We start from the raw sequence: 23,830 nt of genomic DNA on the forward strand, positions 1-23,830 counted from the left end.
TTGTTCGCGGTGGGCTGCAGGACTGGGTGGCTCTTCTCCTGCCTCTTCGCCGGCGGCTCTTCTGAGGCTGGGTGGTCGGCCATCACCACATGAGGGGTCGTGAGCTGGATCGGGTGTGCGGAGGATGCGGAGAGCTGTGCTGCTGTGGGCGAGGAAGGAAGCGCAGTGGGGAGAGCGAGGCCACGAAGCTATGTAAGGAGTCAGACAATGTGGTGAGTCCGGTCGTTGAGTGTGGATGTTGAGGGATAATGGCATGAGATGGACTCCGCCGCTCGCCAGAGGTGCAAGCCACCGCTCCGTGATCATCTTGCATTTGCAGCCGCCGCTGATTGGACCGCTCACGGAGAACGGGAGTACTCCCCGTCAAAATCCCTTCGTCAACTGTGGGGAATTGTGCATGACTGTTGCTAAAAGTAGTCGTGATATTCCTCGTTGGGCTTCAATTGGCTTATAGTGAGACCTCACATCGTCATGGCGAGTGTACGAGTCGTAAAACATGTCGCATTACCGTCAACGATAGACTACCTACTTGCTACATCATTAGGGAACGCTACATTAAACAAAGATATACAACGAATCAATCCAAGCAACACAGAGTTCCCAGGAGGATATCAAATCGCTTGACCGTCTGCCCCATCCTTAAATATCCAGCATACTTCTTATGACTTGCGGCTGTGCATTCTCTCCCAGCGTCCGGTCTGATGCCCTCGTAGTATTCGACACTCCGGTCATAGTGCTAGCATTGTCGCTCTCTGTCCGTGCTATAGTGAGCCTATTGCCGCTCGTTGAGTCCTGTGGACTGTGGTCCCTGAAAGGATCAACCGCTGGCCTGTCCCGAGACCGATTCCGTAAGTTCATGTTGGTGAGCTCGACGTTGGCGGAGATGTTCCTTGCAGTGGGCCTGCCACCCCCAACTTCTGTCGTTAGAGCTTTCATCCGCTCCTCGTCGGTGAGACGGCTGTCTGCATGCGATTTGCTCCACCAGTTTGGTTTCTTGACGAGGCCAAGTTCCTGATCGACGATGCGACCTCTATCTCTTCGTTGCTGGAGGATGACCTTGTCTTCGTTCTCCTCCACCATTCCAGCAACCTCCATGATTATTATAATCAGAAGGGTCGAGCCCCAGCCAAGTCCGAAAGGCCAGCCAACATTAACATCATACTTAAAGATACTGATATCCCACTCCCAAGCCGATGCTATCGCATACGCTACGCGAATAGCTAATACGATAATGCTGAGAAATATCTTTGTCGGGCAGTCACGACAGAAGGAGTTGATCTTGTTCCAGATTCCAGTAGCCCGAGGTTTGTAATGACGAAGGGAGTGATGGAGGGAGAAGCATATCACGAGGAACGCGAGAGCTGCTAGTATTCCACCGACTTTCTCGCGAACATCTGTTCCTGCGGGCTCGGCGATGTTTTCTTGCTGATCTTTCGAATTTTGTTTCTCTAGCGGTGTCCAAGACCGCGGGATGATCATGAAGAAGTTCTGGATAAGTTAGTTTTGCGCAATGACGTTGCCTTTGACTAACTCACCAGCCAAGCGAACAGGTAGAAGACCAAAGGCATCCAGAATTCGGTTTTGGCACGCTTGTCATCCTGCGGCAGCGAGAAAGGATCTCTGTCATAGAGTTGCCTCTCTTGCCACGAGCCCCTAATATCATCAGCTAGAACCTAGTTTTTTGAGAGGCGTGCCTACCAATGCCTCGTTTGCTCCCAGACCATAGCCAGCGTTCCCGGTAGTGCAAGGCAGAAGAAGAAGCTCTGTAGGACAATTGGGATGTTCTGCAGATAATCTCGGTCGACGTCCACCCCAGTTATACAACTGATCATGCCGCAAGCCGCCACAAAGCACATCCAGTACCACTGCCATCGCCTTCCGATTGCCCTAAACCTCTTGTCTTCCCGGATGAACAGCCGCCCGTGTTTGCGCAAGTTTACGAGCGAGAATACAATGCTGGCGGCGAATAGAGTTGCAAAACCTATACTTGTAGCCCCCCGAGCCTTGATTCCGTAGTATGGGTTGTAGCAATTTGTTCCATTGACCCAGCTTCCGTTCGCGAACATATGAGGCTGGTATTTTTCGAAGATGAGGTAACATTTCGAGGCGTTGGAGATGGTGTCGTTGGAGTAGTAGGTGTAGTTGTAAAGATTAAGCGCTGTGAGATTGAAATGCACTCCGTTGATGACCGTGTCGCTCGAGTTGTCTCCCGAGGGAAACTGGCGCAGGTCTCGCGTGTCGATGAGGCCCATGGTTGCGGTGTCCGCCCTACGGATGGCCGTGAGATGGGTTGTGTGGTATTCCTATGGTGGTTGAAGCTCTTCAGCTACTGGTTCATTGTTCATCCAAACTTCCAGCTAGTGTACCAGCGTTAAGCAACGTGTGCGAGTCGTGTTTCGAGGTGGGACGAAGTTCCGCAGCGAGCCGGGCTAACGAAACGCTAGTAATGGAGGTCCAGCGTGACAATGTGAAGGGGTCTGAGAAGAGGAGAAGAGGATATGAGATGATGCAGCAGAGCTTTTCTACCGCTGGTCGCCGGAAGCTCAGGATGTGGTGTTGCGGGATATGCTGATGGATGCATCGGCCCGCATTCGACGCCGCTGACCCTCTTTCTTCGATTCGTCCGTGCATCGAGAAAGGTGGAGAACCCTGGGAGCTTTTGAGTACATGCCAAGCCATCATCACTACCTCCCCTCTCATCACCGCCTCAAACTTCATACGGTGTGATCTATAGTTCGAAGGGGACATAATCTTGCTGACACTATTTCACTGCCGCTCGAAGTCCTTCACAGGATTGTCACTGCTCAAAGGAGACTCACCTCCAGGATTTTCACCCTATGTTGTGCTGAATGGACAATGTGCTAGCATCACCCTCACTTAATCCACGAGTTATGCTTTCCTAGTGGCGGAGAAATAAAACATGCTATCGTGCTTTTCATTGCATGCAGGCTTTTCCTTGTATCTATACTTTGACTATATCGCAGTACAATAATCTCTCTCTTCTTGTGAATTCAGCTTGCGTACACGTGCCTAGCAATGCTTGGGGTCTTATGGTAGAATATTACAGATTACGAAGCGATAGATTTGACAAGCGATAGCCCTCCGGGCCACCACAGATTAGTCCAATGGTAAGCTAATTTCTGCTGCATCAATTTTACATCGTCTTCGAAGTTCTAAAGCCTCATTGGGGTGCCCCTGACAGTGACAAATGGATGTCCGTAGACTTTCGGCACGGCACTGTGGACTGTCATCTTAGCCAGAACATTGAATTGAGGCCAGGAGACCTACATGACCTTTCACACCGTCTAAAGATTTTCCTCAGTAGGCCTGATTTAGGATTAGGAAGTGAGTCTGCTTTGCGCTCTCTTGCCAACGCTTCAGGAGCCTCAAAGTAGGTGCTTATTCTTCCACGATAGACGTACACCTTCGAAGCTATCGACGCTCTCGAGGCTACGTCAGTGCCTCATCGCCAGTCTCTATGTACACAAACACGTCGACTACCGCCAGGCTGTCACCCTTCACTAAAAACTATCTCCATTCTTCCTATTTATACACCAATGCTGAGTTCCATAGCCCAGCCAAAACTTCGACATCAACAATCAAAATTTAGACACCAACAACCAAAACCTTTGATACCAACAACCAAAACCACCCATGTCCAACAACCCCAAGAAACCAACCACTCCCGCCCCCAAGAACATCCCCCCCGGATATCCCAAAATCGTATTCATGCCTCCAACTCCCCCAACCACTCTCAACCTCCTCCAAGATGCCCAACTCTGCGAACTCCTAGAGTGGCGTATTCAAGGTAAGGACATTGTCCCCATCCCCTACCCAAAACCACAATCTAACGCCTTCCTACAGAAACAGCAACAAACTTCTACGGCCCTCCCGCCGCTGGCTACGCCTACACCGTCGTTATCACACACCGCTTTCATCCCGACGGCTTGGCCCACGTGTCCACTGCACGCCTCCTTAACCAGCGCAGAACTGCTCCATCCCCAAGTGGCGCGAGGGGTGACGATGACTATGAGATTGAGGTACTTGCGCGGGCGCAAGGCACACCCAGGATCGCGCGGTGGTTGAGGCGATCGGAGGCGATGGAGGCACTGCTGCTGTGTTTGGAGAGGGAGTTTGCGATGAAGTTCGGTGGTAGCAAGGGTTGGGCTGGTCCTGCCAAGCCGGAGAAAGGCAAGGTAGCGGGTAGAGTTCCGAATGCGGGGATTCAGAATTTGAGGGAGACGGTTGAGGGTGTGGAGGGAGCGATGAAGGATATCAAGGAGGCTCTTGAAGATTTGAATGTGGCGGCTGGGGATATGAAAGAGGTGCTTCAGGAGGTAACGGCGGTGCGTGAGAAGAAGGGGAAGGGGAAAGCAGAGGTTGCTTCTGAGGGAAAAGGGAAGGCTAAGGCTGGGAACGAAGAAAAGCCGAAGCCTGCAGACTCGCAGTAGTCCAAAGAGGTGAAGAGAGTGGTGTTTGAGGTGTGCAGGTTCCCGGTTCTTTGAGTGTTGTCGAGGTAGCTTCTGGTAGAATTACACTAAACTATTAATTACGGTACATACACATGTGAATATAATATCTCAAATAAGGTTTCCGCATCTTTCACACAGTCAACGCAAATACGCCACCCAATTGGTCCCAGGTGTAAGTCGTTGCCCACTGTCCATCACTCCAAGTGTGATGCCACATGGCATTGTCCGTGCCAATCCCAAAAATGTCCAAGCCCTTCGACTCTAGCGAAACTGCCGTAAGTACACCGTTGAAAATTCCCCCCCATTCGCCCCACTCAGATGCTACCAGCGTTTTGTGATACATCTGATCGTCGGTCTGGTTGAGTGCCACCAATTCAATTCGATTCAGGTCTGATACCACTGCGACTGGCTCGCTTTCCCACTTCATGTCTCCCCCCGGCGACTCCCAATCGGACCAAGCATTGCCCGTCCAGGCCTTGTGCCAGACCACGTAATCAGTCCCCAGAACAAAGATATCCAGCCTGTCTTTCCCCCAAGACACAATTGTCGGTGTGCCACGAAATGGGCCCCCCAGTGGTTCCCAGTTCGACCAATTTTCCTGCCACGATATGTGATACAACTGATTGTCAGTCCCCAGCGCCACAACATCCAACCGGCGAGGCATCCGCGCCGCAACAGCAGGCGGTGTGGAAAACTTTCCCCCCAAAGAATACCAATCCTCGACATCCCACCCGGTTGGATTGTTACCGCCCCATGCTTTGCGCCACATAGCCCCATCGCTCCCGATAGCGAAGACATCCAGCCTGTTCGGACCCCACGAGACTATGGCTGGTGGGCTTGTAAAGACTCCGCCAAGGGACACCCAATCGCTGCTCCAGCCGCCACTAAAACGGTCGTAGTGTTTTTCGTACATTGCCCCGTCCGTCCCAACGCCAAGCACGTCTATTATATACTCTGTCCTTGACACGGCTACGGGTGGGAAGATGAAGACGCCGCCAAGCGAAAACCATGACTCATCGGAAAAGGTCTCGTTAACACTTTTGAAGTAAAGTCCGTTGTTCTCGCCGATTCCGAAGACGATACCCATTCCTGGTTCCCAGGATGTGGATGAGAGCGTTCTCTTGCAGAGGGTGCCGTGGCACACGCTTCTAGAAGACGCCGTAGGAGTGGGCGCGACGGGTGCATTTGTGATGGTTGCGCTTCCTGTGGTGGGAATTGCAGTTGCTGTAGAAAATGAGGAATCTTCTGCTGTAGAGGACGAGGAAGCTTCTGCTTTAGAGACAGAGGGTGGCGCTTCTGTAGAAGCAGAGGATGATGTTGCTGTTGAGGTATGAGATGCTGCGATTGCAGACGGAGCACTGCTCATACGTTAGTCTGCTCAGCTCGCAAAGGTCGCCAACTTACATGTTCTTATTTTCATTGTTCTTCTTCGACAGCACACCACCAGCGGTTCCGCCTACTACAGCTGCAATGACAAGGAACGCAATCACTCCTATGATCCACCACTTCCGGTTTGATTTCTTCTCTACATTCCTATCATTTGGCGCAACATCCACATATTGGGTGTCGCTCTTTTCCGGTTGCGGCGAGCCCGGGTATGGTGGAGCCAAGTAGTGTGGTTGCGCGTACTATAGTTACGCGTACTACGGCTGTGGAGGTGATTCTAATCCGTACTGTGAATACTGCTGTCCTTGAGGAAGCTGACCAAACTGTGCGTAGCTTTGCTGATGGTAGCCTTGTGGTACTATCTCTGGACCCTGGTATGGAGCGACCTCAGGGTCCTCATGTGAACGGCGGCCCGCCATATCTAGGTAGAAAGTAATAGCCAAAAAAAGTCGCGATGTCAAGCTGTAGAACAGCATTAGCAGAGTATTTTCTGGAAGGATATCGGTGCGGGGAGGCTGGAGAGCGCCATGGCGGCCGCCGCGACGAGGGCTCGGATATTCCGCCTGGATTCTAATATCATGGCGCTACTGCAGAGCGGACGAGCAGAGCCTGACCCCATGTCCGGCTGGACCCTCGTGACTACAATGCATACGACTCTTGGCTCTAATAATTCGGGGATTTTAGGGGAATGGCCAAGGATCTGTGTAGAGGTTTCACCAAAAAGAGCCTCACTGGACCGAAAAGCGTGTAAAACAGGAAAGCATGAGGAAGAAAGTCATCGCTCAATTATAGAACTCTCAACTGGCTATATCTTGAATAAAATAGAAACATTGAGAAATTTGAGAAACCGTTAGTTCAACTCGGTCTTCGTTTTGAAAGTTCAGCCTTGCCAATGGCGTGTTCAGACAAGGCCAAAAAGAGCTCTGAGGGTTGGGAGCCGATATGCAAGGCTGTCAAATCACAATGGAAACAGTACGCCCTCCGCATGCGCCAAGCATACCACTACGACCATTTTATCCTACCTGTGATAAGCAAAACAGAGAGCCCAGTGGATTGGAGGAGAAACGAAACGCGTAGCGAGAAAATAAGAAATCGATAAACATGACTGACACGCTAACGCTATCGAACCGCAATAACCGGTCTGGCGCATACTTCCTGAGCTTTAGCCTAAGTTGTCTTGGAGATGCTGTTGCTTTTCGACGTTTCTCACGAGCTTCTGTAAGATGTTGTCGATGCGGCTCTAAGACGACGTCTGCCCTTCACGTGACAACTCAAACCCAAGACGGTTAGTTCATAATCCTTCACCAAAGCCGAGGCTTGCGGTCCAGCTCTCCCATCACTACGTCTTCCCAACCACCCGACTTCATATTGACAAGTACCACGCCTGTTCGAGCTCATACAAAGTACAAACTCTGTATGTACGCGATTCTGCGCCGCTGGTAGTCAACATGGTCCGCGAGGACCTCGTCTCGTCGGCAGTGAGTCTCCATCATCCCCGCGAACGATATGCAAAGAGCTAACCGTTATCCAGATCACCTGTAAGTGTCGCATACCCATATGCTGCTAGAATAGCACTCCTGACGCGCCGCTACAGTCCTTCAAGATTCATCCGTCGCCAATGCTCCGCTCGAGAAGCGCATAGCTTTCCTCCAGTCGAAGAACCTCACCCAGGAAGAAATAGATGTCTCCCTAGCACGTGCTGCGGAAGATCCCAACTATGGCGCCGCAACTCCTCCGCCCTCTTCTGCGCCGTCGAATTATGGGTATAGGCAACCTCCGCAGCAACCCGCGGGCTATGGATATCAGGGCGGATTCTGGCCACAAGCGCCGCCACCAGAGTACGATATACGCGTTACTGAGCCATCGTTACATGGAGACTTGGAATTGGTAGGGAAGGCACTGACAAGATAAAATAGACCACCAAAGCGTGATTGGCGCGACTATTTCATCATGGCGACCGTCATGGGTGGCGTAGGATACGGCCTCTACTTCACCGCGAAACGCTACATCCTACCCATCATCAAGCCTCCGACCCCTCCCCAACTCGCACAAGACAAAGCGTCGATAGATGAGTCCTTCAACCGCGCCTTTGCCCTCCTCGACCAGCTGAACACCGACACCACCGCGCTAAAAGCATCTGAGGAGGCTCGTTCAAAGCGGCTGGATAGCGCACTGGAAGAAATGGAACAGGTACTAGGGGGTCTGAAGGAGGCTAGCAAGAGGCAAGGAGATGACAACCGGCGGATTGAAGACGATGTCAGGGGATTGCGGGACCTTATCCCGAAGGCGCTCGACGCACACCGCGAGACTACCGATGGCAGGCTCAAGGACTTAGGAACCGAGCTGAAGAGCCTCAAGACTCTTGTAGGGAACCGTATGGGTGCTGGTGCTGCTAGACCACCCAGCGTGGCCGGCGGTAACGTGCTAGGTAGCTCGGTTGCATCTCCGCCAGCTGTGAACGGTACTTCGACACTAGCGCCTGCCCCTACGCCCGCGGCTCCGGAGGCTCCGACAAGCGGTACCGCTACGCTTCCCACACCAGCCACTGCACCAGCTTCTACACCCGAGCGAACGGGGTCGCCGTATGGCAGGTTAGCGAATGGAAGGGCAGCCATCCCGGCGTGGCAGATGGCGGCAGCGAAGAAGACGCAGGAGGAGAAAAAGGACACGAGCGAGAGCGGGACAGTGACCGAGGCTGCTTCGAGCTCATAGCTCAAGCTTCATTAGCAATGGAAAATCGTAATGTTTGAGCGCTTGGATTGGATGGCAATATTCTTGGTCTGTATTATTGCTGGGCACGGCGATTTCATGTATATGGCGCAATTCAAGAGCTTTTGTCTTCAATAAGATATTATGTGCAAAATTAGATGCCTGAGAAGCCGGAAACTCTCGTTTTGATCAGCCGTTTCGGAAACCTCTCATCGTAGAACCTCCGCCTTGTAAGACTGAGTTTTGAGTTAGCAGTCTCGACTGCAGATCTAGGGAGCACTACTGTATTGAGGTGAACCAAGTCAAATTCAGGGCTAGTCAGATATTTGAGGTAAATCTAACCCTACATATCTCCCAGATCTCCAACCTTCATAGCAGCTCGAGATGCTCCTAACGCCGCCACCGAGAAACCCGAAGCCTCACCTTGATATCGCAACCTCCGTCCCACATATAGTATAGTGCTTTTCAGCCAGCAAAGTTAGACTTCGGGACTGTTTCCTAGAACACAGAGGTAAGATGAGCCCTGCCACACCCTCCAGATTTCCGCACTGATACAACACCGGACCGCCACTATAGTATGATCCAGTTATCAGGCCTCTTCAATCCACATCACGATTTCGAGCGTAAATGCATATCACGATACTTGGACACGCGGTTTCACAAGACCGCAGCAGTCCAGGAGGTCTCCAAGGACCCATGGCGATTCCGTCACTCACCTGTTAAAGGTGGCGGACTCTCTGCTCATCACAAATCGTCTTGCTCCGTTTGAAGAGTTCGAGCAGCCCAGAAGACCTCCGAGCAGCCATGTAACTGTTATAACTGCGGCGTTGAGAGTCCCGATTCTGCCTTCTCTCCACGTCGGAGGAGGCCTTTTGAAAACACAAATCGAGAGACCATACTCGAACCCACGCCCAATCGATTTCGGAACATGGCTTTTCTAGCTCAGTAATTTTGCTGAAGGCAGATCCAGCCAGCTATGTGATGCTGAGGAGTTCGTTTTGACAATACCCCAAGCAGCCATAAGGTAGCAGCTAGGGCAGTTTTAAGCTTTCAGTCTTTCCGCTCATGGTTGCTAGGCCGTGACGATTTTAATATCACAACCTGGGCAGTTATAGTCCAAATACACTCCATGGAAGTCGGGGGTTTCTTGTTTTACAATGCTGGCTATACTCCGAAGGGTAGTTTCAGGCAGCACCTGCAATATAAGGTGACAAAATCGAGGTATGTAAAAGCGTGCTGGATCATGACGTATGATCCGGCCAGACATATCTTCCATGGCGTGTAATAGTTGAAGATGCTCTGAGCAGTCATGGCATAAGGCAAACGAGTTTTTTGTAGCGCACGATCTGGCCTCCCATGAGGCACCGGAGGTAGCTGTTCTACGAAACTGAGGTAGAAGAAAGAGAATTCAAGATTCCAGGTATAAGTGGCTTCAAAAATCTATTCTCGGGAAAGGCCCTTCAATTCAGGATATTATTCGGGTTCCGTAGACCCTCGAAATTTCTAGCAGTCCAGGAGTCCTCCAAGAAGTCCATCGGGCCTTCCAGTGGTCTATTTGAACCTGCCAATCTGACCTCTCATGGTAGCATCGAGATTGTTGTTTCAGGAGACACCATGCGGGGGCCCTAGAAACAGTTTTGATAGGTCCCAGTCTGGTTATTCGAGGCCTCCGAATCACACCTCGCATGGCTGGTGTTGCGATGGAGTTTTGAAATGAACAGTGGGAGAAAGTACAGCTGGTATCGCGCCGCGAAACAGGGCTCTCATAAGACGACCTTGGAGTACTCGTTGAAGGACTTTCCAGATTCTGATCAAATATACTTATTAGAATCAAGTTATAGAAAGGCGTCTGACTTGCAGAGACTGATTTAGGGGTTCAGGAGAAATATATTTTGATTAGCCCGGGAGACCCCGAGCAGTCATACAAAGAGTCAAAGCCAAGTTTGAAGGATCCGATCTGATTCTCATCATTACGTTGTGCGGTTGTTTTTGAACTGATACAAAATGATTATATAGCAGAAGCGATTTAGAAGGTATAGTTAAGTGAAGTTCAATTCGTAGAGCTGATCCAGCCGGGTATAGTTCTGAAGAATCTAAAAGGTCTCGAGGTCCTCTAAGAGGTCACGAGAGAATGCAGCCACTCTATTCGACGCTCCAATTGTAGGCCCTCAGGCAAAATCCTTCTAACTCCACGCTCAAATCGGACCGCAAGAAATCACAAGCAAAAACACACCGCAAATCAGCCAACGCTCCCGCCTATGTTCCCCGAGTTTCCCCGGAGGGCAGGTGGGACTCCCTACATTATCATTAGCATGTCAAAAGGATAGAGTAAGTAAGCTGATTTACCTTCTCTTGCTTCTTACTGCGCAAGGCCCTGGCCTCCGCGTCCCCTTCGGCCTCCACGATTAGCGCCTCCACCCAGGCCTCCGCGTCCTCCTCTCCCTCCGCGACCAGCACCTCCATATCCCCCTCCACGTGCCCCTCCGCGTCCACCACGAATGCCTCCGCCCCTACCACCGCGGGTACGAAGAGCAAGCTCGGCGTTCAGGTCAGCCTGCGAGATCTGGTTCTCTTGGTCGTATATCTGGGGCCAGTCTGTGCAGAATTAGTACCAACAATCAACCTATCGGCGTAATAGGGGAGGAAGTGTACTTACCGACCACGAAGTCTCCATCCTCGGCCTGCATGGCCGGCGTGTCGTCGAAAAGAGTCTCATCTCCGCCGAAAGCGGTCGCTAGAGTTGGGCTCATTGGGAGATTGTTCTCCACAGCGGCCACGTCCGAGGCCACAGCCGAGCCCTGCGAGGGGGGTGCGCCACGGCGAGGCTGGGTGGAGATGGTGGAGTCGCTGTAGGTCAAACTGGGCGTTGGAGCGGTGGAAGGGTTCGAAGCGGGTCGGTTGAGCAGCACGGCCTGGTCGAATGTTGTGTTTGTAGGCGCAAAAGCGTTGGCTGGAGGGGCATTGGCGGGACCAGCATTGTTTGGACCGTTCTGTCTGTTGAAGGGGGGAATGTTCTGCGCGTTGCGTGCCAGACGGAACGTGAGGTTGTTCGGATTGCGGAAAGTCACCGGTTCCACTGGGCGTCCCTGGGCGTCATACAGGTAATGGCCCCGAAAGAAGAAGGGCACGGCGTCCCGAACAAGCACGGGACCGTCAACGTTGCTGACCCACAGGTGGGTGACTGTCTGGCGCGGGCCGGTGGCGCTTTGCTCGATTGTTCCGCTCATTTTCTTGTTGCTAGAAGCCATTTTCAGTACGGATGGAGGCAGGAGATATGGTGTGAATGGATGTTGCGCTGGACGTTGAGGTGCTCTGAAACTAAACAAACTCGCAAAGCCGTGGGCAACGCAGCGAGCGGCTCGTTGAGGGAAGGTAGGTAGAGAGGTTGAAGGGCAGTTACTCTAGATGATTGGAAAGGTCTAAGTGCTGGTAGCAAATGGTGTCTATTGGGCAGGCTGAAAGGAAGCTATGCAGTGTCGACTTTGCTGGTTGTTGTAGGATGAGGAAAGGAACGAAGGTGCTGGTAGGACGACGAGACTTTCTAGAACAGATTGTCGGGATTCACTCGCTAGCGCCGGTAAGAAACGGGAGGGGTGGGGCGGACAGAGCCGTTGGTGTGGATTGGGGTGAATTGGGTCAGTCGAGCACGTGGCTTCTTGCCGAAGCTACGCGAGCTCTTCCTTATGTGATCACAGCACAAGCTTGTGTACGCTACGGTAGGCGGTATGTATTGAAAGAGGGAGAGGCAGTGCAAAAGAGAAGTGGAGGTACAAGACATCAACATTATCTGCCCTGAGACCAGATGAAAAGGGGTAAAGATGGCAGCTTGATGTCCATGAAAATTCTTGAACACAGCCGCACACTGTCGATTAACAACATACCCTTGTTCACGGAGTCCCTCATGGATATTGAATTCTCTATTCCTAAAGCTTGATTATCCGCCAACGGACAAGATTGGCCTGGACAGCGTGCTATGAAAGGAAGTAGAAGCCAGCTTGAAAGGTGTCGATGGGTGTGATAATGCTGAAAAGCGTCGACTTTATATACTACCTTCACCACAACATTCCCCAATTTGTGGTAACTCCTTAAGAAGTACATCTACCCTCATGACGAGAGAAGAACGCTTGTTGGTCCACATAGCAATCGGTAGGCGGACCAGGTGATGCGTTATTCGGTCATAAGCTTAGACACGCGGATATCGTGCTGCTTGGATGTCCCCTTTGCATGCTAGATACCACCGTCAGAAGTGGCCCAGCTTCTAAGTAGTCGGTTGGTCAAAAGGCAGTCTTGATTCCAGAGCGTCCAAATTTACGTGCACTTGAAAGTGTTCAGGCCTTTTCAGGTACCCCAAGCAGTGACATACGATGGTGACAAGGCTGATGGTATGACACTGTTTATCGAAGACATTCGGTCCTTGCAACGTGAGCATCTCCATCATCGCGGTCTAGCAGGTGACTTTACTAGCAAACCAACGGCCATTTGGTCAGAGGTGCTCCAATAGATTGAGCTTGTCGAACAAAACAACCGAGTGAATATCGACGCCATATTCCGATCGTCTTGCGGTATTGAAAAAACAGCCTTGATTTTTGCACTGCTCAAGAGATGAGACGACGCACATGATCGAGACGCGGTGGCAGAATGAATTGCTATGGTGATGGATGACGGAGATAGATGACTTAGGTGCTAGTAGAGGAAGAGTGAAAGTGACTGAGGCAAGAGAATCAAGAATTACTTGGTCCTATGTATTCGACGGCTCCAGCCAGCGCTTAAGAGGTATTTGATCAAACTTCTAACCCAAAATATTCCTACAATGCAGGCGAGATGTATCCAACATCTCGAGACCAACCCAGGAATTCCAGCTCCAAAAACCCCAGTTTATCCTAGTAGATCCCCGAGACTATTTCGAGATTCTATATTGACAAACCTCACATAACACCCCACCTCCCAACCTCCTTCATCGCCTCCTCACCACCTTCAGCTAGCCGCTCATCTCTCAGCACGCCAGCAACACACTTCCATCCATCTCTTCCACCTCCCCATTTCAGGACCTCCTCCTTATATCTCTCGCCATTCTCTCTGGACACACTTCCATCCGAAGTCTGCTGGAACACCTCACTCCACATCTTGGCCGCAATCGCTCGGTCGAAGAGATAGCTATAGTACGTAGCGCCGTACCCGTAGAGATGGCCAAAGAAACCTTGCCACGCCGTACCTTGTGGTTCAGGGACAGATGCATGCGCATTGTAAATGTCGTGGTAGGTCTTGGTGGAGTTGAAATCCGGCGCGAGGGGCAAGGACGAGTGATATGCTTGGTCCAGCATCGCAAGTAGGATTTGTGACTCCGTTTCTGATGGCTGCGTACGCTGGTCGATGGCAATGCGCTGTTCGAGCGCCGACAGCGGCAAGGGAGCATCTGTGTCCCAGTGGCGAGCAAAGAGAGCGAGAACTGCAGGGTCAGATGCAAAGTGCTCGTTTAGCACCGATGGCAACTCTGCGAAGTCAGTGGCGCAGCGAGTGCCAGCAACATTTTGGAAGGAGGTCCGACCTAGGAAGGAATGTAAACCGTGGCCCATTTCGTGGAAGAGGGTACGGACATCGTTGAAAGTGAGGAGAGTGGGCGCAGAGGTAGTTGCAGAGGGGGGCGGACGGGGAAAATCGCAAATCAAAGCGATTGTAGGGAGCTGGAAGTAAGTGTTTGTGGTAGCGTTATGGGTATAGGACATTCCATCTGTAGCAGCTTCAACGGGAGACGCGAATGGATGTGTCGTTTCAGAGGCCTCAACTATTTCCGCGTTGGAGAGTTCTCGAGAGCATCGTAGCGTGAAGTGGGCTGGATTAGGAGTCTTGCCTGGCCGTGAGAAAAGGTCACAATACAGGACTGCAATATGTCCATCGGTGTCGGAGATGACATCGAGACGCCGCACATCGTTGTTCCACGTCTCGCCAGGGGCAGGCTCCTTGGGAACCAGTCGAATACCATACAGTCGATTGTATAGGCGGGAGAGACCCTGCATCACTGTTCCCAAGGAAAAGTATGCAGAGAAGAAATCCGGAGTGCGCAACTTAGTGTGCATATTGGATACCATTTGATGGGTATAGTAGAGTTTGTCCCAAGCGTTTATAGTCCCGGGAAAATTTCCACTACGGGCGTCTGACTTCTTGAGCTCTATCAACTCCTGGAGCTCATCCTGAACCTTGCGGTGGTTGCCTTTTACGAGAGCATTCAAGAACTGATTTACGGCTTCGGGCGACTTTGCCATCTTGTCCTCGCCGAGAGTCATGTGCCCGTAGCTTTCGAATCCAGAGAGGTTTGCTATCTCTGCACGGCACTTGAGAAGCTTCTCTAGACGTCGAATGCTTGGCTTATCTGCCGTTCTTGACGCCATGTATATCTCTCTCCTAACATCTGGGTCTTCCACGAATCTAAGAGCCATTTGGGCAGGCGTATCCGCGGTAGCAATCTTGATCTGGCCCCATTTTGACAAGGCTCTAGCCACGCTGGGTTCTAGGCCTTTCATCTTGCTGCTTTCGAAGCTGAGATAGGGCGTCTCCGGGGCGCCCTTTTCAGTAAAATCGATTCCAACCTCCGAAATCTCATTCGAGAGCTGTACGAAACGATCCCTAGACGCTGTAGGGAGATCAATGGCAGATTTAGAGAAGTCCCGGATCAGGATCTGGGCCACAAGCTTCTCTGGTTCTGTCCAGGACTGGTAGACTTCAGGGATTGCCTCGGCCTTCTTCAGCTGCTCGTTCAGCTGAGGAGTGGTGTTCAGCCTGTTCATGTAATGGAACATGGTCACATATGCCTGCGACGCCGCCGCCTGCATGTACCGGTCTGGATGGGTCGCGCGAACAAAGTCGGCGAGGTCGATAACCCGGCATAGTAGATCACTGAGCCTATCCAGAATCCTAGGCAGTTGTTTGTAGTCCCCCAACGTATTCACCGCGACCACTTTCTCCACTATCCTCTCGCATTTTGACAGGGTATTCTCGGTGAAGTGTTTGAAGCCTTCCGGTCTGGTCAAGTAATGATTGTTGACGAGACCGGCGGATTTGCGTGACGGCTTGAACACCGGCTTCGAATAGTCCTTCCAGAAGGCCTGCGAGTCGAATATCTGGCGGAGGGTGCGGTCGTCGTGGTCTGCGCCGGGGGTCCCAAGTCCTCGAAGACGGGCGGCCGGGAGAGGCGAGGATTGCACTAGATCATGTGCAGCAGTCGCGATGGTCGAGTTGAAGCGGCGCTGGCGCTGCAGGCTCAAGCAGCGTGAGCACGTCCATGGCGAGGGCGTGCGCTTGAGCATGTCGGAGCGCGCGGAGAGAGCGTGTTGTGGTGGGGAGGCGGAGGGAGGCCGTCAGTTGGTAGTACAGGTAGAAAATAAAGCCCTGGACCGAGAGCTCGTGCCGGAACGGAACCGTCCCCGAGTTGTTTGAACTTCACGGCTCTCTCACCACCACCTCTCCACTCCAATTGCCTGGCCCACACGTCCGCAATGGCTTTCAGACCGCTGCTACGGCAGGTAAGTGCCACTCTAGATTCATATGCTCATCTGCTGACTGTTCCTAGCGCACTGCTGTCCCTGCTATGGCCGCTGCCGTCTCCGCCGGTCTGATGCTATCTTCTACCCGCAACGCTCATGCCGAAGAGCCGCTCTCGGACGACACAAGAGTACGTTAAGAGCCAAAAACATGGCCTTTATACATGGATTGCGTAGCTCACAGCCGTCCCCAGCTTGCCCGGAAGCCTATCTACGATGACACCCCTCTGTCACACGATCCTACGCCGACACCATCGGACCCTTCTACACCCAGCCAGGACTACCGACCGACACCTACCGACCGGCTTGCTGGGCAGATCAAGCACGCTCGATTAGCTTTCTACGGCCAAGCAACGAAGGCGGAGGACGCCGTGAACAATGCGCTCACGAAGACCCTGGACCTCGAACACTCCTTCACCAGCACCATACGCGGTCTCGCTCCGCCAAAAGAGTCCAGCGAAAAGCTTCTCCCCGGTGCCATCTACGTACTCGTCGCTTCCATGGCGGGCTCCATTGTGACACGCAATCGCAACATCCTACTCCGCGGAACTGTCCCAGTCTTCGTTGGGTTAGGTGTCGCGCAAGCCGTTATTCCTATCACAATGGGCAATGTCGGCGAATTAGTGTGGAGATACGAGAAGCGGTTCCCCGCGGTTGCGGATGCCCATCTCAAGACCAGGGCGCGGATAGAGAAGTTCATTGACACGGGCAAGGCGCATACCCAGATGTCGTTCTATAGGGTGCAGGATACGGTGTCAGAAGCGAGGGAGAAGATGGAGGACTGGGTTAAGAAGGGTAAATAAGCATGTACGGCCAAATTCTGGGACCACTTTGTAGCGTGTAAAACCACACATTTTTCTTTGAATAGAGCCGGACCCTGTTGGGACTGTCCACCACAAAATTTGCTCGTTCTTGTCAATATCATACTTATCTATAAGCATGAGGTGCTGTCTTCAAGGCTTGTGCTCCATCAAAGCTCTGTCATTCAAGCTCCAGGACGACCCCTTTTTCCACTGACCTCGACATTTCGAGCTAGTAACGGAGTCGATATAGCTATCGGCGAGCTGTTCTCTGACCTGCTTGTGAGCTTGAGATCTTGATTGTGACGATAACTCGCGATGCCTATCCCTTTTAACGGCATAGCCTCAATCACCTTGTACCAAGTCCTCGAGACTGTAGTCTTCCAGAAGGCTAGACCCTAAATCTTTTCTTTTGAACCTCCAGCCCCAACCTTCTCACTCTTCCTCACCTATCCTAGCCTTCGCCAGCAACCTCTCTTTCAGTCCCTCCTTCCACGCTTTATGCACCCCCTCAATCTTCCCCCCAAGCACCGTCACACACCCAGGGTTCAGCAGCAACACCCCCCTCGCAACCACCACATCCCGCAGCACCAGCTTACTTCCAATACTCATGCCCATCCCCACCCCCTCAATCGCATGCATCTCAATCCCATACACACAAACCCCCTGCGCGTCCTGCAACAGCACCTTATGCGGCCCCGCTCCCGCTGCCTGCACGCCCTCAGCTGTCTCCTGCTCACTCGGCACGCTGCGGATAATCTCGCGCCCTTTCGTCGTCTCGCCGCGCTCCGCCGCCTCAATCGCCTCGACCTGGCTCCAGCAGCTGCGCCCGATGTCTTCGACGTCGAGGACTTGGACGGCGAGGGGGCCGGTGAGATTGCGCTCGCGAACGGTGGCGTCGTGGACTGTGGCAGGGAAGCAGGAGGTTGGGGAGCGTGCGAGGGATTGGGTGATGTCGGTTGCGAGGAGGCGGAAGAGGGCGGTTTTCTGGAGCGCGGGGAGGGGCGTGTTGGTGCGGATGGTGGGGAGGAAGGTGGAGAGCCAGGCGGGCGTGGGCGAGAGGGACTTCGTGGAGAGGTAGCTTGCAATTTCCTGCGCGAGGTTGGCCATACTAGAGAAAGCTACCCCATATCGTGGGGATAGTTGGTCGTGAGAAAAGCGTGGTGTTGAGTGCTGGGGTAAAGCGGGACGGAGCTCTAATTTCAGCCCTACCGCTTCACCTTCCCAAATAAACTATCATGTTGAAGCTCCGTTCAACACCAACCATTCCTCCACCATTTCGATATAGCTAGACGACTATCCACACCGCTCACATGTCCACCATCGCCTCCCCCCGCGCCTCAACCTCCATCCGCTCCCCCTCCTCCTCCCGCACCTCCCTCGAAGGCCCCAGCGGCCGTCCCGCCGCCCCAGGCACCACGCGCAGGAACCGCGCCGCCCTCCGCGACTACTACGGCCTCAAAGGCACGCAGCCGCCCAGCTCTCCAGACCCCAGCAGCCGGACGCCTCTCGCGCCCGAAGAGCCCGAGGACGACGGCATCAGCGAGCTCGACAAGGACGGCTTCGACGCGCCCGGCTATGTCAACGGGATCCTGTCGAAGCAGGGCCTCTCGGGCGTGCTGAGGGTGGAGAGTGATTTGGTATCGCGTGAGCGCCCTTCACTCAGAAGCCTCGATAAGGGGATATCCTGCTAACACAGGTTTAGAAATCAGGAACCTAGACGGCGAGCGCAAATCCCTCGTCTACGACAACTACTCCAAGCTCATCGCGGCCACGGACACGATCCGCAAGATGCGCACGAATATGGATCCGCTCGCGCCGACGACGTCGACGCTTAGTCCGGCGATTAGCCATATTGCCGAGATCGCGGCTGTGTTGTCGAAGGATATGCAGGACAGGACGCCTAGTGCGCCCAGTATAACTCTTGTGAAAGAGGGCGGGGAGGGGAAGCAGGGCGCGAGGGAGACGGTGAGGTGGGTGCTTGATGCGCCGCGGAGATTGCGGGAATTGGTGGATGAAGGGAAGGAGGAGGAGGCGGATAAGGAATGGGAGGTTGTGAGTGCAGTGTTGGAAAAGTGGCGGGGGGTGAAGGGGGTGAAAGAGGTGGGGATGGAGTGTGAGGCTATTATTCTGAATGAAGAGACGTGATTCTTGAATGTGTTATGGAGAGAGTGCTGATAAGTGATGCTCTGGGTTCTGAAGCTATTCTGCACGCTGAGGTGCCGTTTTGCCTCCTTTAAGTGCAAAGAGATACGGATCTAACTGCGTGAGACTGTTTTTGTTAGACGCGGAGGGGACGCGGAGTGGCACATGTCGTAGTGGGTTTTCACTACGAAAAGGTAGACCCAGAACGAAGCGTGTGATAGCAGGTTCAGGGAGAGGTACTAAGTACGTCTTGGAGGAATTGCGCGGTTTAGTTGTAAGACATTATAGAATCACCGCTTATTACTATGCAAAGCATAGGAAGCTAGGTCTCCTCTGCGGCATTGGGCTCTAAAGAGCTCTACGTACCCCTGGCCAATTCTCATCATGCTAATCGTTAAAGCAACTTCATGAAATCATCCGGGAGTTAGAAGTATATCTTCGAGCCAGTCAGTTCTAACCTCTAAATCCAATATATACCACAAGAAGAGCACTATATACACAACCTCTAGACACCACTAAGCCTACAACTTCGCCTTCTCTTTCGGTCCCACAAGCGGATCGTATACGTTCAGCCCCAATGTATCCGATGGCACCGTAGCACTATGCATACTCAAACCCCTCGTGTCTACCATTGTAGGGTTCAACTGCTCAATTGAGCTAGCACCGATCAGTCGCATGTTCATTTCCATCTCGTCCTTGAGCAACTGCCTATTATATTCATTAGCATCATCAGTTCCAATTCAGCATGGACGAAAGCTTACATTGCACGATCCACACCCGGCAGCCCATATGCGCTCATGGCGTAAAGGAATGGCCGTCCGATGCCCACGCCTGTCGCACCCAAGCAGAGCGCCTTAATGATATCAGTTGCACGCCTTACGCCGCCATCGACAAAGATCTCAATCTTCTTCTCCCAACCACGCTCACGCAGAGCAGGCATGACTTCCGCGAGAACCTCGATACCTGAACGTGCAAAGTCGAGCTGGCGTCCACCGTGATTAGAGAGCACGACACCGTGAACTCCGGCTTCGACTGCGCGTAACACGTCCTCGACGCGCTGCACGCCTTTGAGGATTATTGGCATCTTGGTGATGGAGAGGAACCAAGGGATGTCTTTCCAGCTGAGAGAGGGATCGATGAAGGAGGAGATGGCGCGGGCGGCGCCTTGACTCCTGTCGACGTTGTCGCCAGAGGTGTTCTGGACGTTTGAGCCCACATCATCGAATTTCGAGCGCATGTCCTTCTCGCGGCGGCCCAGTTGCGGCGCGTCTACCGTAATGAAGAGACCTTTGCAGCCGCGCTTTTCGGCGTGCTGCACGATGCGCTTAGTGATATTGCGGTTCTTGTTTACGTAGAGCTGCAGCCATTGGACTTGACCTGGTTCCGCGGCGTCCATGATCTCGTCGAATGAGCAGGATGCGAGGGTCGGTATCATCTGGATCACGTTGTGCTTCTTCGCGCCCCGTGTAAGAATGACTTCGCCCTCGTGATGTCCTAGCTTGCCGAGTGCGGTTGCGGTTACATAGAACGGGATGTCGACTTTGGTCCCTAACATCTTGGTAGAAAAGTCGATCTTCTCGACATCTACTAGAATGTTCGGCCGGAACCAGATCTTGTGGTAGGCGGAGTGATTTTCTCGCATAGTCTATCGCTCATTAGCTCTTTTCAAAGCCGCGATAGCAAGATTGACTGCAACATACAATCTCATCATCCGCACCACTCGAGTAATATGCCCACGCGGTCTTCTTCATGACCTTCCTCGCCACCGCCTCAAAGTCCATGAGGTTATAACATTGCTCCAGAATTGGCATTACCGCCATCCTCTCCTGCCTGGCCTTCTCGTCCGGATCTTCCTCCTTCTTCTCCTCCTCCACCGTCCCCATATCTACCTCTCCGAGGTGCTTTGACTTGTCCAGGTACTTGTCGAGCGTGTCGGGCGGGTGGATCGGCTCGAATTCCTCCGTAGCATCCTTGCCAGCGTACTTAAGGATGATCTTGGGCCCGCCTGGGTGTTCGGGTAGAAAGTCAGTCACATCGTATGCCCGCCCGTGGATTATGACCCAGCAGGAATCGCGCGAATTGTGCTTCGCGATGTCGGCGCCTGTGAGCTTCACGGCCTGCGTGTCGTTGCTCTTGTGATTCATTGTAGCGGAAGTGGTCCGCGGAGGGGACCTTGGAGGGAGAAGAGAGGTAGAAGATAAGGGGAGGTATGTAGCTAAGAAGCGTGGAGCTGTCTGCGAGGAGGTTCTTCTAGATCGAGGCCACAAAGAAATGGGGAGATGGGGGGAACAAGTGCTATTAAGAGTAGGAGGAGGAAATGATGCTGGAGGTAGAAATGGAAGGTGAAGCGGCCAAGGACCGGATGTACGCATTGGGGAGTTTTATTCCCAGAGCTTGCATGCCGGGGTAGCGGCACCTAACGCTGGTGACGGCGCCATCTGTGACGAGAATGCGGTTGACTAGACCTCGGCCTGCGGGGTAGTACTGACCAATCAACGCGTCTGATTTCCCACAACTCGGAGCGACAAGACGGCAATTTGGTGTTACTCGATGGCGATAACACATGCCTCCTTAAAGCATGGCGAAAAATCAGAAGTTCCCTGGGCTATCCGAATGACAAATAAGGGTAACGCTAGGTTGTTGCTGTTCGGATAAACTTTGAATGTTCGGATACCTAAACTTTCATGTGTTCGGAAAAACTCCTACGCCAGATTAGCCACGACATCACGTTGCCGTGGCGTACTGCTGACATGGTGCTGACTCGGCGCTGAAGAACTTTTGAAACACCGTAAGATTGATCAATCAACGCGTCTAATCTCCAACAACTCGCAGTGAAGAGACTGCAATTTGGTGTTAGTCGATGGCGATAACATCTGCCTCCTGGAAGCATGATGAAAAGGAGGAAATTCCCCCGGTCTTCCGAACGACAAGTATACGTACCTTGGCAGCTGAAGGAACGGCCCCTCTTGGATAATATCTATGCTAGTCGGGGTATATATATTGGAGGGAAAGGAAAGGCAAGACTACATAGTATCTATGCTACACTATCTACAGGGTATCTATCTGCGTGCTGAATTTCAAATATACGCTCCTGTTCCCCGCCATGAATACACGAACTATATAGGTAACGCCAAACAAGATAAAACCTCCCCTGTTTGTCATGCATTCCACACCGTCAGGGTTCCTAAAGAAGAACGTTGTAGATGCCGACTAGAAAAAACAGCAGTACCAAGCCTTTGGATGTAAAGACTGTCGTGTGAATCGTAAAAATTGGGTTCGACCAAAAAGTTGCAAGGTCGCTGAGAACGCTCATCAAGTCATAGTCCCGCCAATGCTTTTCCGGTGAACAAAAATGCGATAGTAACTTTTCCGATGTTCGAAACTAGTGAAACTGATCACCTTCCTCGGAATCCAAGTCCAGTCCATATCCATGTATGCGAACGCATCTCCTCGCAGGTTCAAGGCTGCGATTAAGACTTCGACTAGACGTCTTGTAAAGCTATTTTGTTGAAATCTTCACGAGAGTCGACTTGGGTAGCAGGTGGGTTGACCACCTCCGTCATGTGAAAGAACAGCTCGCAAAACTTCGCTAAGACTGTGGCGACATCGTCTGGTCGGCCACTAGGAGAGCCGTTGTGATTGAAGAAAGGCTGAAGAAGCGGACCAAGGCGGACTCGTGCACTACTCGGCTCTTCGATAGGCGATTCAGGGGTTTTCCCTTTCTCAGACTTTCGGCTTTCGTATTCGACCGGGCCTCGGGACGGGGATTGTGCTTCGAGTCCATAAAACTCGTCGAGGGTCGTTCGGACCGTCTCGCCAGAGATTGTCGATGCGATTGTTTTGGAGCGAGACAAGCCGGGTTGACGGTAAGAATTGTCATCCATTTGGGTGGCTTTCTCTAGCTCCTTTGATTGCGCCTCTAAGAAGATATTAGAATATAATCGGAAACACTTCGAATTGTATTGTAGCTCACGCTTCATCTGGGCTACGCCGTGTAGGTATCGATGGGCCTGCCATATGCTGATGGATGCCGTGATTAGAGCTGCGACCCCAAAGATTGTGGTGGTAATAGTGTCGCTCCAAGCGCTAGGCGACCCCTTGACATTGGGTACAACGAAGCTCATAGCGACTGATTCATTGAGCTCCCGAGACACAATAAAAGAGGTTGCTACTGGTGTCATGGTTTGTAAGGCACTGGGGGTACACAAAGACTGAGGTTGCAACTGGATCGAGTGGTGGAGAATTCGTTTGGTGGAAACCAGCGCTGTGTAGTGCATGTCTATATGAGTGTTACCTGGCTATCCATGGCTTCGCTTTCTTGGGGAGTCTTGTCAGCCAACACGAGGGGGCGTTTGTTGTTCGCTGGAGATGCATCCTGCGCAAGGGATGAATGATGCGGGGTGACGAAGCACACTGTAGAGCCTCAGTTTCAGCCCTACACGCCTTCGAACGATTGGTCGAGGACAATCCACGTATTTCGCCGCTGCGAATGATACTCAGCTTGCCATGTACGCTGGATCGATCCAGTTCTCCGGGTAGACATAGCCTCCGCTCCAGACCGCGTGGATGGAGACGGCAGCAAAAAGCACCGTAAGGGGGTTACAGCCGGCAACTCGTACAAGACTTGCATCATATTCCAGAAGAAGGAAGGGCAGTTCCAAAAGGGTGGCTGATATTAGGTAGCACAAGGGTGGAGTTAACGTAATCCACAAGTTAGTGGCCCGCACAAGCTAGTGGCCCACCCAACCACGCTACCGAGGCCAAATATTCCGAATTACTCCAC

At 52.4% G+C, this 23,830-nt stretch overlaps 11 protein-coding genes across 11 annotated transcripts; 4 read left to right on the forward strand and 7 right to left on the reverse strand.

Moving 5' to 3' along the window:
- Nucleotides 1-531: 531 nt before the first annotated feature.
- Nucleotides 532-2,548, reverse strand: BDZ99DRAFT_410036 (uncharacterized protein). The gene is made up of 3 exons (XM_033716567.1): nt 1,699-2,548; nt 1,536-1,653; nt 532-1,488 (listed from the first exon to the last, which is right to left on the reverse strand). The coding sequence occupies exons 1-3, from the start codon at nt 2,250-2,252 to the stop codon at nt 640-642; spliced, it is 1,521 nt and encodes a 506-aa protein (XP_033580849.1). The 5' UTR covers nt 2,253-2,548; the 3' UTR covers nt 532-639.
- A 1,106-nt stretch (nt 2,549-3,654) lies between these two features.
- On the forward strand, nt 3,655-4,577 carry BDZ99DRAFT_567603 (uncharacterized protein; the record flags this gene model as incomplete). Its single annotated transcript, XM_033727703.1, has 2 exons — nt 3,655-3,808; nt 3,865-4,577. 2 exons carry the CDS (start codon nt 3,655-3,657, stop codon nt 4,449-4,451), a joined length of 741 nt encoding a protein of 246 aa, XP_033580850.1. The 3' UTR covers nt 4,452-4,577.
- Nucleotides 4,528-5,527, reverse strand: BDZ99DRAFT_459634 (fucose-specific lectin). Its single transcript, XM_033719204.1, has one exon. The coding sequence runs from the start codon at nt 5,383-5,385 to the stop codon at nt 4,603-4,605; it is 783 nt and encodes a 260-aa protein (XP_033580851.1). The 5' UTR covers nt 5,386-5,527; the 3' UTR covers nt 4,528-4,602.
- Nucleotides 5,528-7,059: 1,532 nt separating this feature from the next.
- On the forward strand, nt 7,060-8,746 carry BDZ99DRAFT_459636 (uncharacterized protein). Its single transcript, XM_033719205.1, has 4 exons — nt 7,060-7,336; nt 7,390-7,396; nt 7,453-7,696; nt 7,775-8,746. Exons 1-4 carry the CDS (start codon nt 7,307-7,309, stop codon nt 8,568-8,570), a joined length of 1,077 nt encoding a protein of 358 aa, XP_033580852.1. The 5' UTR covers nt 7,060-7,306; the 3' UTR covers nt 8,571-8,746.
- A 1,882-nt stretch (nt 8,747-10,628) lies between these two features.
- On the reverse strand, nt 10,629-11,815 carry BDZ99DRAFT_567606 (uncharacterized protein; the record flags this gene model as incomplete). Its single annotated transcript, XM_033727704.1, has 4 exons — nt 10,629-10,863; nt 10,914-11,005; nt 11,082-11,162; nt 11,224-11,815. The coding sequence occupies 4 exons, from the start codon at nt 11,813-11,815 to the stop codon at nt 10,807-10,809; spliced, it is 822 nt and encodes a 273-aa protein (XP_033580853.1). The 3' UTR covers nt 10,629-10,806.
- A 1,434-nt stretch (nt 11,816-13,249) lies between these two features.
- Nucleotides 13,250-15,902, reverse strand: BDZ99DRAFT_226997 (mitochondrial intermediate peptidase). The gene has a single exon (XM_033713481.1). The coding sequence runs from the start codon at nt 15,866-15,868 to the stop codon at nt 13,493-13,495; it is 2,376 nt and encodes a 791-aa protein (XP_033580854.1). The 5' UTR covers nt 15,869-15,902; the 3' UTR covers nt 13,250-13,492.
- Nucleotides 15,903-16,149: 247 nt separating this feature from the next.
- Nucleotides 16,150-16,905, forward strand: BDZ99DRAFT_473039 (uncharacterized protein; the record flags this gene model as incomplete). Its single annotated transcript, XM_033721810.1, has 2 exons — nt 16,150-16,233; nt 16,297-16,905. 2 exons carry the CDS (start codon nt 16,150-16,152, stop codon nt 16,903-16,905), a joined length of 693 nt encoding a protein of 230 aa, XP_033580855.1.
- Nucleotides 16,906-17,115: 210 nt separating this feature from the next.
- Nucleotides 17,116-18,062, reverse strand: BDZ99DRAFT_227007 (uncharacterized protein). The gene has a single exon (XM_033713482.1). The coding sequence runs from the start codon at nt 18,010-18,012 to the stop codon at nt 17,338-17,340; it is 675 nt and encodes a 224-aa protein (XP_033580856.1). The 5' UTR covers nt 18,013-18,062; the 3' UTR covers nt 17,116-17,337.
- Nucleotides 18,063-18,141: 79 nt separating this feature from the next.
- Nucleotides 18,142-19,428, forward strand: BDZ99DRAFT_436473 (uncharacterized protein). Its single transcript, XM_033717537.1, has 2 exons — nt 18,142-18,549; nt 18,608-19,428. Exons 1-2 carry the CDS (start codon nt 18,216-18,218, stop codon nt 19,048-19,050), a joined length of 777 nt encoding a protein of 258 aa, XP_033580857.1. The 5' UTR covers nt 18,142-18,215; the 3' UTR covers nt 19,051-19,428.
- On the reverse strand, nt 19,310-21,387 carry BDZ99DRAFT_567610 (uncharacterized protein). The gene is made up of 3 exons (XM_033727705.1): nt 20,748-21,387; nt 19,809-20,692; nt 19,310-19,755 (listed from the first exon to the last, which is right to left on the reverse strand). Exons 1-3 carry the CDS (start codon nt 21,189-21,191, stop codon nt 19,569-19,571), a joined length of 1,515 nt encoding a protein of 504 aa, XP_033580858.1. The 5' UTR covers nt 21,192-21,387; the 3' UTR covers nt 19,310-19,568.
- A 1,024-nt stretch (nt 21,388-22,411) lies between these two features.
- On the reverse strand, nt 22,412-23,403 carry BDZ99DRAFT_227044 (uncharacterized protein). Its single transcript, XM_033713483.1, has 2 exons — nt 23,021-23,403; nt 22,412-22,966 (listed from the first exon to the last, which is right to left on the reverse strand). Exons 1-2 carry the CDS (start codon nt 23,322-23,324, stop codon nt 22,530-22,532), a joined length of 741 nt encoding a protein of 246 aa, XP_033580859.1. The 5' UTR covers nt 23,325-23,403; the 3' UTR covers nt 22,412-22,529.
- Nucleotides 23,404-23,830: the final 427 nt, after the last annotated feature.

Source organism: Mytilinidion resinicola (assembly GCF_010093595.1).
Source record: "Mytilinidion resinicola strain CBS 304.34 unplaced genomic scaffold BDZ99scaffold_4, whole genome shotgun sequence".
Lineage (NCBI taxonomy): Eukaryota > Fungi > Ascomycota > Dothideomycetes > Mytilinidiales > Mytilinidiaceae > Mytilinidion > Mytilinidion resinicola.

Excerpts from the sequence above, each read along its gene's own strand:
- BDZ99DRAFT_227044 (XM_033713483.1), bottom strand. The coding sequence starts at position 23,324 with ATGCACTACACAGCGCTGGTTTCCACCAAACGAATTCTCCACCACTCG. Across the intron at positions 22,967-23,020 it reads CGGCGTAGCCCAGATGAAGC|AGGCGCAATCAAAGGAGCTA; the intron begins GTGAGCTACAAT and ends ATATCTTCTTAG.
- BDZ99DRAFT_459634 (XM_033719204.1), bottom strand. The coding sequence starts at position 5,385 with ATGTACGAAAAACACTACGACCGTTTTAGTGGCGGCTGGAGCAGCGAT.
- BDZ99DRAFT_436473 (XM_033717537.1), top strand. The coding sequence starts at position 18,216 with ATGTCCACCATCGCCTCCCCCCGCGCCTCAACCTCCATCCGCTCCCCC. Across the intron at positions 18,550-18,607 it reads GGAGAGTGATTTGGTATCGC|AAATCAGGAACCTAGACGGC; the intron begins GTGAGCGCCCTT and ends ACACAGGTTTAG.
- BDZ99DRAFT_227007 (XM_033713482.1), bottom strand. The coding sequence starts at position 18,012 with ATGGCCAACCTCGCGCAGGAAATTGCAAGCTACCTCTCCACGAAGTCC.
- BDZ99DRAFT_459636 (XM_033719205.1), top strand. The coding sequence starts at position 7,307 with ATGGTCCGCGAGGACCTCGTCTCGTCGGCA. Across the intron at positions 7,697-7,774 it reads CCACAAGCGCCGCCACCAGA|ACCACCAAAGCGTGATTGGC; the intron begins GTACGATATACG and ends AAGATAAAATAG.
- BDZ99DRAFT_410036 (XM_033716567.1), bottom strand. The coding sequence starts at position 2,252 with ATGGGCCTCATCGACACGCGAGACCTGCGCCAGTTTCCCTCGGGAGAC. Across the intron at positions 1,654-1,698 it reads TGGGAGCAAACGAGGCATTG|GGGCTCGTGGCAAGAGAGGC; the intron begins GTAGGCACGCCT and ends TGATGATATTAG. Across the intron at positions 1,489-1,535 it reads TCTACCTGTTCGCTTGGCTG|AACTTCTTCATGATCATCCC; the intron begins GTGAGTTAGTCA and ends TAACTTATCCAG.
- BDZ99DRAFT_226997 (XM_033713481.1), bottom strand. The coding sequence starts at position 15,868 with ATGCTCAAGCGCACGCCCTCGCCATGGACGTGCTCACGCTGCTTGAGC.
- BDZ99DRAFT_567610 (XM_033727705.1), bottom strand. The coding sequence starts at position 21,191 with ATGAATCACAAGAGCAACGACACGCAGGCCGTGAAGCTCACAGGCGCC. Across the intron at positions 20,693-20,747 it reads GTGGTGCGGATGATGAGATT|ACTATGCGAGAAAATCACTC; the intron begins GTATGTTGCAGT and ends AATGAGCGATAG. Across the intron at positions 19,756-19,808 it reads CCGGGTGTGGATCGTGCAAT|GCAGTTGCTCAAGGACGAGA; the intron begins GTAAGCTTTCGT and ends TGAATATAATAG.